The 15,134-nt window shown below is 43.8% G+C and overlaps 1 protein-coding gene across 1 annotated transcript in view; it reads right to left on the reverse strand.

The window, feature by feature from the left end:
• Window positions 1–1,254: 1,254 nt before the first annotated feature.
• LARS (leucyl-tRNA synthetase) overlaps window positions 1,255–15,134 on the reverse strand; it is a 68,678-nt gene continuing 54,798 nt past the window's right edge. The window contains exons 29-32 of the mRNA XM_015413611.1: window positions 14,239–14,343; window positions 13,310–13,405; window positions 11,778–11,910; window positions 1,255–2,664 (exon numbers count right to left, since the gene is read on the reverse strand). Of these exons, the coding sequence (XP_015269097.1) occupies window positions 2,459–2,664; window positions 11,778–11,910; window positions 13,310–13,405; window positions 14,239–14,343 (540 nt within the window). The 3' untranslated portion in view covers window positions 1,255–2,458. The remainder of the gene's footprint in view (window positions 2,665–11,777; window positions 11,911–13,309; window positions 13,406–14,238; window positions 14,344–15,134) is intronic.

The raw sequence follows: 15,134 nt of genomic DNA on the forward strand, positions 1-15,134 counted from the left end.
GGGGGGGCCTGTCTTGTTTTTTAAAAAGCCTTCAGACATAACATTAAGAAATTCAGTACCAACTTTCCCTCTTACCATCACATTGTGACCTCCAAGTAGCTGACACCTAATGCATTCAGGGTTTTTTAAAAAAAAAAAACCAGTGGGAAGAGAACCAACTGGAGGAAAACGGAAAATAAGGGCTTGAGTTCGCTGACTGAAATCCCACTGTGGTGGCAGCTTTATGATTCACAGGGCTTTGAGCCCGCCTATCACCAGAAGCCGTAAGACTGCCAGGGCATGGGGATAAATAGGAATGGGATGGGATCTGCATAACATTCAGGGCTGAGTGGGACATTCCCCCCCCCAATGGGGGGGGGGGGTAGCAGAGAAGGACAGCACTAGAAAGACTATTTTTTTGTTTACCATGGCACTAAGCAGCTAGAGAAAGAGCTGAGGGACAAAGTGGAGTAAGTACACTGCCCCAAAGCCTTCTCCAAATTGGTCTGCTTGACCTCTGCAAATGAAAAAGGAGCACTGTGGGTCAGACTCAAAATTTATCTATCGGATTGGTTAAATTGATGCGGGGGGAAATTTACCCTCTGTTTTCAAGAGATGTAGGTTTTTTCTTAGTTTGTCTGAAGAAGGCCCTTCATGATTAAATGTGTGAGACGGAGCATTTATCCATCACTTCAGCGAGACTACTGTCAGCTAAGAAACAGTGACAGACTAAACACAAGTCTCAAGGCATTGGCGATAATCAATGACTGAACTCTCTGGCAAATACAGTTTGTGGGCAAGGGGTAGAGGGGACTATCCTAGCTCCAATTTATACAGAAATACCAAAGGTGGCACCATTTTATTAGTACAAAACCCATTTTAAATGGGATGAAGACAACAAAAATCCTTTTCACTGTTACATTCTTCTTCAAGTGGCTATCCCACTTCAGCTTCCTAACACAACAGCAGCATTATCCGCTCAATGATCAATCCCATTTCTCAAACAATGGAAAGTACTCACGATAAACTCTGGAGGGCAGTAAAGTTTAAGCAATTTGTGGAAAGATCTTTCATCTTTCCTACTCCAAAAAGTGCTTAGAAAGAACACTAAACAAGCAGTCTGTTTAAAAAAAATCCTGTCTGTTATTCCAATATTTGTTAGGTGATAAGGTAACGGGAGCTACCATGTGTCCTTTTGCTAAGAGCCATCATCTCAAAACTCTTCTAAGTGGCAAACTAACTTTTGTTGAAAACCATCTCATATTTTGAAGTAGCAATAATACAAAATCTGGTTTTAGAATTTATATAATATAGCTGAGGGAGTAAACTCTGGCCTATGACAGCTAATATCACTTTTTTTTCTTTTGAAGGGATTCTAGCTTGCTACAACAAACACCTTTTGGCGCATGTGTGTGACTGTGAGTTAATGAGAGACCCCCCCACATGGTTATGTTGATGACAGCCAAGTTCCAGCTCCTTTACCATCACTTTTCCAAAATGGCAGCACAATTGTCCTTCCCTTTTCATTCATAACCTAGAATCATTACTTATCCAGTTCCAGGCTTAGAGCTTCATTTTGAGCTGAGTGCAACAGGAAAGGGAGAAAGACAGTGCCCAGAGTCTCTGCTCTTCTGCTGGTACTAATAGTAGCAGATAGCTGGAAGACAGGTTTTGACACAGTCATATCTAAGTCATATTGTGCTGGAAAGGGAGAGATTGCCCTACCAACTCAATTTCAGAAGGTAGCCATGCAGGTCTGCAGTAGAACAGTTAGAAACGAGTCCAGTAGCACCTTACGAGATGAAAAAGATTTCCAGGCTCTATGCTTTCAAGATTCAAAGCTCCCTTCTATGTATCTGAAGAATGGAACTCTGACTCCCAAAAGCTTCTGTTCTACCAACTCAGGGGAAACATGGGTCTCTCCGCTGCTTTCCTCTGACCGCACTTTGCTTTGAGTATGGATGATACTTCATCAGGTCGCAGCAGGGACCATGACTGTACTTCCAATACACTTTAGTTTTGAAGGCAAGCAACAGCTATAGATACCCCTGCTGAAGAGGCTCCTCAGTAAACTTAGGTAACCCCTGGAAGGGATAGTATGGCTTCACCATCTTGCAGCAGTGAATTTCCTGGCATCCTCAACCAAAGTCCAGAAAGATAAAGAAACGGAAGTGCTATATTGCCTCCTGTATGCAGTGGACGCTATATACCCGCACGCATGCACATACACATTTTAAAATGTATGAAAAATTTCTTTCTTGGTTTTAGTTACAAAGATAATTTTTTAAATGCCACAGGGATGGAAAAAATGTTTATTATACCCATACTTAAATATTGAAGGAGCTTAATCTGTATGGATTTTTTTTTTACACCCAGCCATTAAACTCGCTGCGGTCCTCTACTGCTTTCAAAACTCTTCCAAAAACTCTTCCATGTCACCTGAAGATTCATCAGTGATCAATGCAGCTCTGTCCCAGTCCTAATTAACAACATAGACTAGTGTATCCCCAATATCTGTTGTTCGCCCATTCTCAGTGAGGCGAACCTGCTTGCCAGCTAGGTCTATGTGAAAGACAGCTTGGTCTAAAATGGGAGTCTTCTCAGCATCTTCTTTTCCAAGCACAGGAACACGACGAGGTCCCAAGAGGGGGTCATCAAACCTCATCAGCTTCACTTTGGAAAGATCTAAAACAAAAGTTAAGAATACAGTTATAAGACACGTGTGTGTGTGTATATACGCATCAGCTCAGAAAAATTCCCACAAGCTATCTGGCAAACATCAACACTGCTGACAAAGGCTGACTACCCACCTGCTTACACTGGGTCTTGACCAGGGATGGTCACAAACCGACTGGCGAACTAAAGTTCATTACAAATTTTGGCCAGTTTGTGGTTCTTGAAGCAATGTTCATTAATTGAAGAACCATCACGAACTTCCATTAATTTTGGTGCAGTTTGTGGAGGTTTGTGAAGAGTAGAAAACAGGGTTTCACCCCTGCTTTTTGCTCTTAACAACTCAGCTTTTTGGAAAAGCTGTGGGGAGCAGAAAGAAGGGGTTTAAACTTTTAATGGCTCAGGAACTGATTCAAACAGTGTCAGTTCGCTAACCAACCTCCTGGTTTGTATGGGTTGATTCAGCCACAAACCAAACTGCAAAAATGCAGTTTGTGCCCATCCCTAGTCTTGACAGCTTGTTGACTAGTTGCTGGGCAGGACAGATGCCATTAATGTCTAAGGCTTAGTTCAGAGGCAAGATGGACAAAAGAATACACAGTCTGAAAACACTCACACTGAGGCTTACCCCAGTAGAGAAAACAAACTATAAGACTGCTTCCACCTACAGACGGGTATCCATGAGGCTGAAGATCTCCAGCTCCTGAGTGTTTAAATCGGGTTCTAACACAGCACAGTTGCACTTAAAGTGCTCCTGATATAATGATGGGGAGCTTGGGGCACCTGGGGCACCTGTGGATAAGTGCTCCTGTGGATGACAACCTCACCTTCATTCTGCAAACCTATGTTATATTCCATCCACACAGCCTGTTTCTTTGAGCATTAGTGACAGCCACTCACCCTCAAACTGATGGTATGTTAATAAAAATGTTTCCCATATGAATGGTAAGATGACATACTAACAATCTCTTGGAGAATCTTACAGCAAAAGGCAGCATACAAGTCTCATCTGTCAACCATATAAAATTAGCTTTTCAGAACAGAACAATGTACTGCAATTGAGGGAATCAGTGGAGCCTGAAGGGCTACCTCAAAGCATATGAAGATCTGTCCCAGGATTGTTCATTTGCAAAAACGACTCCCTGTCTCCTGTCTGACTTCCTCCCTCTTCCTGATTCTTTTTCCTCTCCACTTACCTCTTTTTTTTTTAAAGCATATGAAGCACCACAATTCATGAACAGAGGCGTGCATCCAGCCAGTCTGTTCAGCAAAGTCTGAAGCCTTCCTCCAGTCCAAGGAGCCATCCTCCAACTTAAGTAGCTCTAATGCCAGCAGAGAAGTTGTTTAAGTTGAAGGTCAGCGCCAAACTTTGTTGAACAAAACGGCTGGACAAATGCAAGGATGGTAACAGATGGGAAGGTACATAGCCCACTACTGTGAGAGGTATTATGGGACATTTTGCATTGTTCTTGCAATAAAAATCACAACTTGCTTCAATAAGAGAAAAGGAACCATAGTTGTCGTCACTCACAATTTTTTTTAAGCCCTTTTAAAAAGTTCAAATGATTTCTCTGTAGAAGCTGCGAAGACTTTCCTAATGAGCCAGCTATTCTAGTCTACCTAAGTTGCTGCTCTTTCACCACTAGCTTTTATCAGACAATCTTTTCAAGTGCCTGCCTAACAGTGACATCTTCAGGAAACAATGATTTAGAAGAATCCCTGATTTACTCTCAATTGCTTTTCATTCACTTCAAACAATCAGGTTGTGGATCTCTAGTAATTGCCTGCCCCAGTCTGAAATGTGTTGTGCTCAGTTTTTTGCTTTGCAAGACAAGTTACATTATTTCCTTCTCTCAGCTCTTTTTTTGAAAACACAGCTTCAGTCTGTAATAAAAAAAAATGTCTCTCTTCCTAAGATCAAAACACACAAGCTGGTTCAAGTGATGAGGCAATAAATTATTTTTCCTACCAGGAAAGTTTGGACCTACACATAATTCTCAAACTGGCCTCACAACTGCTGGAATCAGCAAAGGCAACGAGTAAACAAGAAGTTACTTTGGCTTTCTAAGCAGCAAAAGGCGGAGCTGCACAGAGGGACAATTCCACCCACTTCCCCTCCTAAGGGCAGCCCCCTGACCTCTGCAGCTATTACACCATGCAGTCCCACAACCTTCAGAACCAACTCTTCACAGTTGGAGAGGAATGCTGAAGGGAGGGGAACAAGGGAAAGACCCGTGAGCCTCACGCCTCTGGATTGCCAGATCCAGGTATTACCTAGAAGGGTGGGGATATCTACAGAATAGTTAGGGTCTCAAAAGGCTCTACTATGGGGGCTGATTTTAAAATGTAAATGGAAAAGGAGATCACCTATCTGCCCTCTCAGCAAACCAAGTGTGAACTAACAGCCAGATTTGCTAAAGTCTATGGGAGTATTTTTGGTGGTACAGATCGCAGTGACCCAACTCCACTAGGGAGGTTGCTCCCAGTTCCATTGTCACATATATTATTCATCCACATCTTTCTTCTCCTTTTGGCTGTGAACTAGAGGGAATGGAGAAGTAGACAAATTGCCATTACTCAGGGGGCCAGACTTGGCCCAGAACCATCAGTTGCCGACCGCTATGGTACATACTATTAAAGCAGAAAAGAACCACAGTCCTTGTGCATGCTGATCAGTGGATCCAACCCATTAAGTTGCTCCCCTCCCACCTATTATTACAACTCATTTCAAGCTAAAACCATTTATAGGCCAGTTGAGCTCCTGTCACCTGGAGATTTGCTGGTCCCTGAGCATCTTTGAGAGATAATGTGTAACATCTTATTCTGCTCAGAAGTGTTTTGTGGTCAAGCTGAAGGTAGTATGAAGTTTTTAAATGAGCACATCTTTAGATTACTCTAATGGCCATTCTCAATGTGTATTTAAATAGCCTGTTACCCAAATCTGTGCCTGGAATTAGGACAATGCACACAGACCATTGCTTTGTCACCAGGCTCAAGACGAAAGAATCTGATACTATCATAACAGGGCCCTTGCATCTACATCAGCTTCTCAGCATTTTTAAACACAACACTTCTACCATTACCTAAGTATACAGATCACTGAGAAGAAGAAAATGAACTTAACTTCCATGCTGGGGGGGGGGCATGGTTTTTCAGGCTATGCAGGAAGGGAGCGGTGGCGCAGGGGATAATTCCCCTGCTTAACTATAACATCTGAACTGCCAAGCTTTGTCAGTTCTAGCCCCGTGCTGGTGTGAGCAACCAAGCCTTGTCCTAGCTCATCGTCTACCCAGAGATTTAAAAGCTTCGGCAAGTAGATAAATTGGGGACCACCCATAAGAGGGTGGGCACACCACTCCCTTTGGGAAGGTGTTAGCTGCCAAGTGTGACTTCTGTGGCGTGGCAAGATCAAAAGATGAAAGATCTTTTTCGGCATCCCTGCAGTGGAGCAAGTCAACCAGGCGGTGGCAGTGCGACATCAAGAAGCCCTGACGTCATCAGCCAGCCGACAAGAATACATGCTGTCAGAACACAACTGATCCAGCCCACAGATGAATCCTCCGGTCAGCTACAATGTGTGTGTAATTAAAAATACTGTATGTTGTCTTCCCTATCTCCCATGAGTATTGTTAGTCCAAATGTCATGAGTAAATCGCTCTGAGCCCACAGGTGTGTGTGGGAAAGCGATCAATAAATCGGAATTATTATTATTATTATTATTATTATTAACAAATGCATTTGCTTTAATGCCCCTATGCAGCAAGTCATTACTGCCAGTGAACCCTAAGGGCTTTTGATATAGATATATACAGATATATGTTTTAGAAAACAAAGTAACAGTATAGAGGGGATACAAAAAGGAGAAGAGGGATTATGTAACATAATTATATATATCAAGGATAATTAGGGCCATCTCTCTGAAAACACAGTCATAGAGACCTATCTCTCTACTGAATTATAAAATTTTTGCCACAGTAAAGGCAGAAAGACTAAGAAAATATATACCAAATTTAATACACGCGGATCAAGCAGGCTTTGTACCAAAGAGGTATATGAAAGAGAATATACGATTCATAATAGATGCATTAGGAAGCTGTTGGATAAATGAGAGTTGGTAGCTCAGGGGACCTGTAATGGATGCATCTTTTGTTCCTCAGTCACAGGTTCGAGGTTGGCATAAACAGGTAACTAGCGATGGTAGTAAGTTTCAGAAATGGGGCAGGACGGCATTTCAAAACCAGACTTCCTCCAGTCAGAATCCTAAGCCCATTAGAGTAGAGTGCAAACCATCTCTAAAGTTGGGGAAGGGAGCTCCAAGGAGTCAGTCAGGTATAATGATTAGAGGAGGGGTCCCCTGTGGTACAATGGCATCCACCAACACCTTTCTTAGCATCCACCAAGTGTTTCTAGAAAGTTGGTGGGGCTTTTGCCCAGCTAGGCTGCTGATTGGCTGTGCAGATTTTTAAGAACATTGCTTGAGCAGCAGCTACCATCACAGCACAAGGCTCTTCACTAAGTGACTGAAAGTAAGCTGTGGCAACCATTTTGTGGCTGCGCACACCATGCTGTGTCAGGCTCAAGAAGGCTGTGGACCCCTAGGTTAGAGAACCAGAGGAGCATATTGAAGACTGGATTCAAATCCACATACTGCCATGAAGCTCACTGAGTGACACTGGGCCAGTCATATACTCTCAGCATGACGTACTACACAGGGTTGTTAAGGGAAAAAAACTGGGAAGGGAGAACTCCGAGTTCTCTAGTAGAGTGGGATTTTTTTTTTTTAAGTACTAATTACATAGATCCAACCCTCCCTTTCCCACTCAAATAGGTCTGGCAAAAGTGATAGTGGCACCAAAAATGGTTGGCCATCATGCCGCCATTATAACCTAGAAAGCCGTTGCAGAAGTGTCTTGGGCACTAAGACCATGGAAAAAATCATTCCCCTGGATTCTCAGATCCTTACAAACTCTTTTGCCAGAATCCTCATGCCCACAATGCTACTGCAGCACCGTTCTAGGGTCTAATGAAGTCTCGAGTGCCAACTTTCTCCATTGCAAGTGCCCGCCTCCCTTTGTTGCCATAATATTGCTTGGTAGGTTTTCTGGAAAGGGAGTAGGGTAGCACAGAGGCACTGGGGCTTCTAGTGTTTCCAGTTATCTTACTTAAATTGAGATGGAACATGGACTCCAGAACACTCTTGGAAATCAAATGATTTGCTTTCTAGTATTTTGGAAAGTTATTTGCTTTACCAAAAAAAGTCTATTCCAAATTGAGATGGGGTGGGATATGCCAATCCTGAGGAGCAGTTAATAGAAATTACTACTAGGCCTCAGTTCAGCAGTCTCCATGAAACCATTGTATGGCTCCCCTCCAAGCTCTTAATGAAGTAGTAGCTATATTCTAAAAATGTGAGAACAGGAAAGCAGATGGCGCTGGCAATGAACGTCAACACTGAATCTCATTTTGGAGCCCTCCCACGACTCAGGTCTTCTCCCGCAAGCTATGTAAAAGACATCTTATATAAGCTCTTACATGAAGTGTTTCTCACCATCCAATCTGTATATATCTCTTGGCTTCATTTGTTACATGGGGTGCTTTAGAACAAAAGAAAAGCACCAGCTAAATACAAACATGCCAACTTTACTCATCAATGAAGGGGATGGGACCTACCTATGAAACTGTTTAGCTCCCCATATCCTGCTGCTCTCTCCAAGATCCCGTGTGGCATAACTGATTGCCTAGGACCAAGAAGACTTGGGTTCAAATCCCTCCTTAGCCACAAAGCTTCCTGGGTGATCTTGGGCCAGTAGTTCTTGCCCAGCCTAACCTATTTTACAAGATTACTCTGAGGGCAAAATGGAGGAGAGAAGAAGCCACTCGTGGTATGTTGCCTTTTGCTTCTTGGAGGAAGTTGGAGCCAAAAATGTGATGGATAAATAGGGCAATTATTCCCCCTGGAACCTATACATCTATGGTGCGATCCTAAATGGAGGTACACCCTTTTAAGTCCACCGAAGTCAATGGATTTAGACGGGTGCATGTCTGCTCAGGACCGCACTAATAGTCAGCTATGGTGAAAAAATGTGTAGAGAAGCCACTGCACAATATAGAAATGTCTCAAGTACCTTGCCAAAACTCACATGTACAACACTGGATTTCAAGCCTAGCATTGTTAGTGCATGTTTTTAATGTACACTATTGTGTGTATTTTAAAGAGATTAACTGGAATTCAAAGATCCACTTGCATGCAGCAAATGTTCCAGGTACACACGGGCGGGGGTGTATGGAGGTGTGTGTTCATGCAAGTACCAATTTTCCTTTCCAGTTACAACCTCTTGCACCACAGCACATGCCACTTTGGATGGCACCTTGAGATTCAAGACCAACTTTTCAAGAGGCACAGAGGCCACAATGTGGAAGAGAGGACAGAAAAGCTGTGGTGCACATGTATGGTCTTTTATTTATTTATTTATTAGGCTTATATCCCGCCCTTCCGCATGGGCTCAGGGCGGCTAACAAGAGGCAATTGCCATACTTAACACTAAAACCAGATAAAACAAACAGATTACATTATACACTTAAAATTGGTGCTCACAACAATATATCATCCAAGACGGGGACTCCAGTGCAATGTTTCAGAGGTACTGCTGTCTCTTCTTGATCGGTCTACGCTGTCCGTTTTCCATTCCCAAGGCCAGTTCGCATCGCCAGAGATGGCAACGTGGTGGTGATACAGTGACGGTGGCGGCTCCTACTCGAAAGCCTGGTGGAAGAGCTCCGTCTTGCAGGCCCTGCGGAATTGCATAAGGTCCCGCAGGACCCTGATCTCCTCCGGGGGCTGGTTCCACCAGATAGGAGCCGCCAGTGAAAAAGCCCTGGCCCTAGTCGCAGCATATTTAACATCTCTCGGGGCTGGAACGACCAGAAGATGTTATGCCCCCGACCGTAGTGCCTTTGGGGGAACATATGGGGAAAGGCGGTCCCGTAGGTAAGCTGGACCCTGGCCATAAAGGGCTTTATAGGTAAGAATCAGCACTTTGAAGCAGACCCGGTACGCTATTGGCAGCCAGTGCAGCGCCTTCAGGACAGGCTGGACGTGATCTCACCTAGAGAGACCCATCAACAGCCTGGCTGCTGCATTCTGCACCAGCTGCAGCTTCTGGATCTGCGACAAAGGCAGCCCCATGTAGACAGCGTTGCAGTAGTCTAACCTCAAGGTGACCGTCGCATGGATCACTGTGGCCAAGTCATTGCGGTCAAGGTAGGGAGCCAACTGCCATGCCAGCCGCAGATGGTAGAAGGCTGACTTGACAGTGGCTGCTACCTGGGCCTCCATCGTTAAAAGAGGAGTCCAGGAGCACCCCCAAACTCCTAACCCCCGGCGCCAGCACCAAAGGCACCCCGTCGAAGGCCGAGAGAGGGAGCCCCAGCCCTGAACCGACCCGACCTAAGCCCAGGACCTCTGTCTTCGCTGGGTTTAGCTTCAGCCGGCTCAGCCTGAGCCAACCAGCCACAGCCTGCAATGTTATTTGGATTAAGGCTTTAGAGGAAAAGAATAACCCAATCTCCGTACATCAGATATTAGCAAAAATATAGTTTGATCACTTTGACATCTACTTTCTCCACTAGGGACAGGACCTCAGCTTCAAAATAAGGTTTAGTTGGTTGTTTTAATAAAGAACACACACAGTAGAAGAGTTGTTCATAACCTACTGAAGAAAAAGGTGGAATGGTGGAAAGGAGCCAGTGCTAGGCTTGAATTGGAAGGACTCTGGTTCAGTCCCTAACCCCATAAAGCTCACTAGGTGACCTTCAGTCTAGCCTACCTCACCAAGCCTCTGTTAAGATAAAATGGAGGAGGAGAGGATCAGATATGTGACCTCAAGGTCTTTGGAGGAAAAGCAGGAGAAAGAATAATAGCATATCACTTCCTCTCAGCTTTACGTACCATAGGACAGGTTTGAGAGAATATAACAAGAGAGGTGGAAAAGCCATACTTGCCCTCCTTGGAGGAACAGTGGAATAAAAATACAACTGCCATCTTTTCTAATGGCTCTGGATAGCAGCTGGTACAGTCCAGTCCCATGGAATCATGTCATGGCAAATGTTCTCAGAAGGAGGCATACAGGACATGGTATTAACACAACAATGCACCTCAGCAGAGCTTGACTTTCACAGCTTCCAGGTTATAGCACAAAGAGGGCAGGGATAGTCTGGAGCTACCCTCACCCACAGCTGGGTAACCCTAAGAGGTGTGGGGTGGTTTGTGACCATGGAGCAACAGTGATCAGTCCCACTGATCATACCACTCTCTCAGCCTGGGGCCACAGACAACAACATGACTCTATGACATGACACCTGTTCTCCAAGCCCCTTTTGTTCCCCCCTAGATGCAGATTTCCCAAGGAGCCCGACTTGTGTTTGTCCCCAACCCTTACTCCCACACCCAATGTCCCCCAGTAAAGTGAAGCCCCTAAGTCAACTAACACCTATAATTATGTGGAGATTGTTCGGAATGCTGTTGCTAAAACACACAGAGCAATGGGCCTAAACACCACATGCACTGCTACCTCCTGCCCTCTTTTAGAATAGTCTTATCAGAATGGATAGGACATGACAAACATTTAGGGGCATGCAATACTCTTGGGGATTTAAAAACAAATTAATCAGTCACCTGCTGTTCATATACGTATAAAATCAGCCTGTTAACCAGTCTTTATCACTATCATAATAAATGTAGCTTTTACTTTTCCAAAAATCACTAAACAAAAATGTATTTTTTGTCCATAGCAAAACAAAACAAACAAAAGCCACCCTCCTGAACCTCATATGAGAATGAGTAGTGACAAGCAGTTATTTTGGCCCCATTGCACAAGATATGGGGGACAACCGTTGGATGACAAAGATTGCAAAGGGCATTGCATACACAGAGAGCTATAGGTAAGTAATAAAAATAGCAAAATAAATAAGGGGCATGCCTTCCTTCAGTGCACTGCTCTTTTAATAACTGAAGCCATTGGAGAGGATGCCAAGTGAGCAAGAAACTCACACAGCAAGCTACCTTTGCAGGAATTTGTCACCTCTAGCTGGCTGGAATAAAACCTGGGTTTCAGCCAGAATGTTACCTTTGATCCCTCTGTCTATCTTCATCAAGCGTCTGATTATTGCATCTCGACCATCTCCTTGCCTGACCTCAATTTTTGTAGAGAAGTGGCCATTTGCTGGCTGTGGATTGACCAGAAATATAGGCACACCAGGCTGCATGAAATAAAAATATAGAAGAAGCAGAGTGAAAAAAGAAAAGAGTACCTCATTACAATATATCTCTGAGCCCCAAAAGGCTAGTGTTGACCTGTACAACAAGGTCACATGACACCTCTAAGCCCTTTCGCTACTCTTGATGCACTTGCCACCGGTATGTCTTTAGTCCTCATCTTGGTCCATTTTCCAGATCCCAGCTCTAACACATACCTTGCTTTTTGGTTTTTGAACCCTCACTTACACTCTTTGTTAACTTTTCACAGCAGAAAGATATGTTTGTTTGAAGAAAATGCTGCCATTAGTTTTTAAAGCCTACCACTAAGGTGTTCCTAGCAATTTGACAATCAATACCCAACACAAAATCTTTCCGTTTCAACTGCAAATCAATACAACTCCAGCTCCTGAAACAGCAGTGCTCTTGCAGAGATCTATAGGGATCCAATGGTAGTCCACGCAGGTCCCATGGCCCTGAGAATCAACTTTCTCAGGGTTGGAAGGGGCTGCTGGGGGAGGGGAATGCAGGGAAGATCTGCCATCCTTGTACTAATTCTTTGCCAGATCCATCATGTAATTTTCAAAACTGGACAATGCACTGAGGTTCCTGAATCGATACATGCGAGAGAGATCATTGCACAGCAATGGGCAAGTAGAACATTAATATAAAGTTTCCAGGATATTGTCATACTCCAGCATCATGCTGTAGCCTCAAAGAAACAAGGATGCACCTTATGGGGCAATATAAGTGGGCTGCAATCAGACACAGCTGAGAGGAAGCAGAACCTGGTCCCCTTGCCTGTCTGACCACTGAAGGAAGGTATAGCCCCTCCCCTTGCCTCAGGCCAACACGTCCAAGGACCACCGCTACACTTTATACCAAACATACAGGGGAAAATAAAGCACCACATGAGGACGATGGTGCTGTGGGAACATACTCTGCTCACAGTATATGTCAAGGTCAAAACAAAGAGACACTGCCCTCCTCCACAGGACCTTGCACAATACAGGCCCGCTCGTTTATACAGGTGGCATTCCACTAGTCAAGATATCTAAACCCCCATTCCCAGAGTTTCATCACAGCCTATCATCACTGCACTGAACTGGGTAATGGAACCATAGTCAGGACATCCAAATGAAGGAGGGAAGAGGGATAATAGCAGCTACTTCTGTTCTCAGTGGCTCCTGCCAAGTCCGGTGGGATAAATTAAAGGCTGCAACCTAAGACGCACATTAAGAAGTGGCACTTTCATTACATACTTTAGACACATTTTAACTCCTGCCCCAGCACTCCTCAGAGCGATCCTTTACTTTAGCTTATGTAAATAAAGGACTTTGATTCGCATGCAGAATACAGAAGTGATGCATCAAGTAAGGAAGCAACAAAGCCTTAAAAACTTACTTCCACTCTGAACGTGCAAAATGGTTTTCCAGGACAGCAGTCTTCTTTGATTTTCTCATCTCCTTCGGAAGCAAACTTCAACTCTATATGCTCCAGCTTTGGTGGGAGACAGGAAAAGCATTAATAGTTTGGAGGAAACAGTAGCTCACAGGGGTAAGTCACATCTGAAGCAAATTCGTGGCTTTCCTAATTATGGCAGAAACTTTGAGGGTTCTAATTAAAGATGTTGTGGGTGGTTTGTATCTCAGATGCCGAATAAGTGCTCTGCTAAAATGGCTGACAATGCGTAAACAAACGTTTTGCACTGTAGCAGTAAAACCAGTAAATATGGTACAGTAGTTTCAGAACTGGGCTTGCAAGGCTTAGCTTTCAATCCCCAGTCAGCCATTAAGTCCACTGGATGACCTTGGTCCACTCACTATCTCCCAACCTCACCTACTCCACAGGGCTGCCATGAGAATGACATTGGGGGAAAGTAGGAAGGGGGAGAGAGAACTATAGCGGCTTCCCTGAGTTCCCTGGAGAAGAGACACGGATGAAGACAAAGTATAACATCAACAAAAATGGGGATAACATATTAAGTACCTACACCATGAGATGACAAGATGACAAGTGTAAAAATATCTGGCCGTATTAAATTCTCTTGATTGTGAAAGATCACTTACAGTAACTGCAAAAGATTTGGACTTGGATGGCCTCTTTCACTGAATGCTTCCAACATTCAGAGAATTGCATGACTTGGATATGAATGATCATAAGCACCTATTTCAATACTCCTCTTCTACGAGCTAACTTTCAGATCTTCTGAAACTCAAGCAAATGAGTCCAAAAATTAAGTCTAAGAACCTTTAAACCAGAATCATATACAGAGATTCAAGCAATTCTCTTCCAGCCATCTGAACTATCAGCACTTTTTAGCAGATGTTCACCTCCAAGGAATTTGTCAGGTAGACGATGTTTTCCATGAGTACAGCCCGTTCATCAAACTCCAGCTCCAGATCAAGAACGCGTGGGCCTTTCTTCTCTAGATTCTCCTGTCATTTCAGAAGCAGGAAAAGCATACATGAAAAACCTAGCAACATTTTAATCTGGGTCATCATTGTGAAATGCACTGTCATTCCAGAAGCAGGAAAAGCATACATGAAAAACCTAGCAACACTTTAATCTGGGTCATCATTGTGAAACTGAATAGCACAGCTGAGGAAGCCTTAGGCAGAACAGAACTCTTCTGACAGAGTTTACTGCTGGCATCAAATGGGTCCCAAGCTCCTAGCAGAGCCATTACAATTTTGTAGAGTTTCCACCAGTGAACCAGAACGAAACTAAGCCTTAACATGTAAATAACCAGTAGCATTTTTCATCTTTTGTCTTACAAACACACTTTGAAAAATATTTAGAATCAGCAGACGGCATTCCAAGTGTCTTAAACATCCATAATGCAAGTATATTTAACAAGCAACCATAATCCTTTTGCTTTACTCCAAGATATGAAGTATGACAGAGCTTAAGGGACAAATCCCATGACAAATCATGAGGGGGAAATCTTATTGTGAATTGAGCTGATTTACCCACACACACACACGTTATCTCATACCGCATAAACTCCTGCTCCAGAATGTTGCATTTGGACAGCCAATAAAGACTGTGGGCCAAATGACTCCACTCCCATACTTACTCAACTTGAGGAGGAATAAATATCTGCATTGTCCAAAAGCCCCCAGATCAGGCTTCTTTAAGCCAGGGCACAGTTAGACTTCATCTAGAATGTTCAGTTCTGCATGTCTCCCCCCAGCCCCAAATCATGGCTCATGATAAAATATGTGGC

This window comes from Gekko japonicus, unplaced genomic scaffold (genome assembly GCF_001447785.1).
Source record: "Gekko japonicus isolate JY-2015 unplaced genomic scaffold, Gekko_japonicus_V1.1 scaffold373, whole genome shotgun sequence".
In the NCBI taxonomy this organism is placed as follows: domain Eukaryota; kingdom Metazoa; phylum Chordata; class Lepidosauria; order Squamata; family Gekkonidae; genus Gekko; species Gekko japonicus.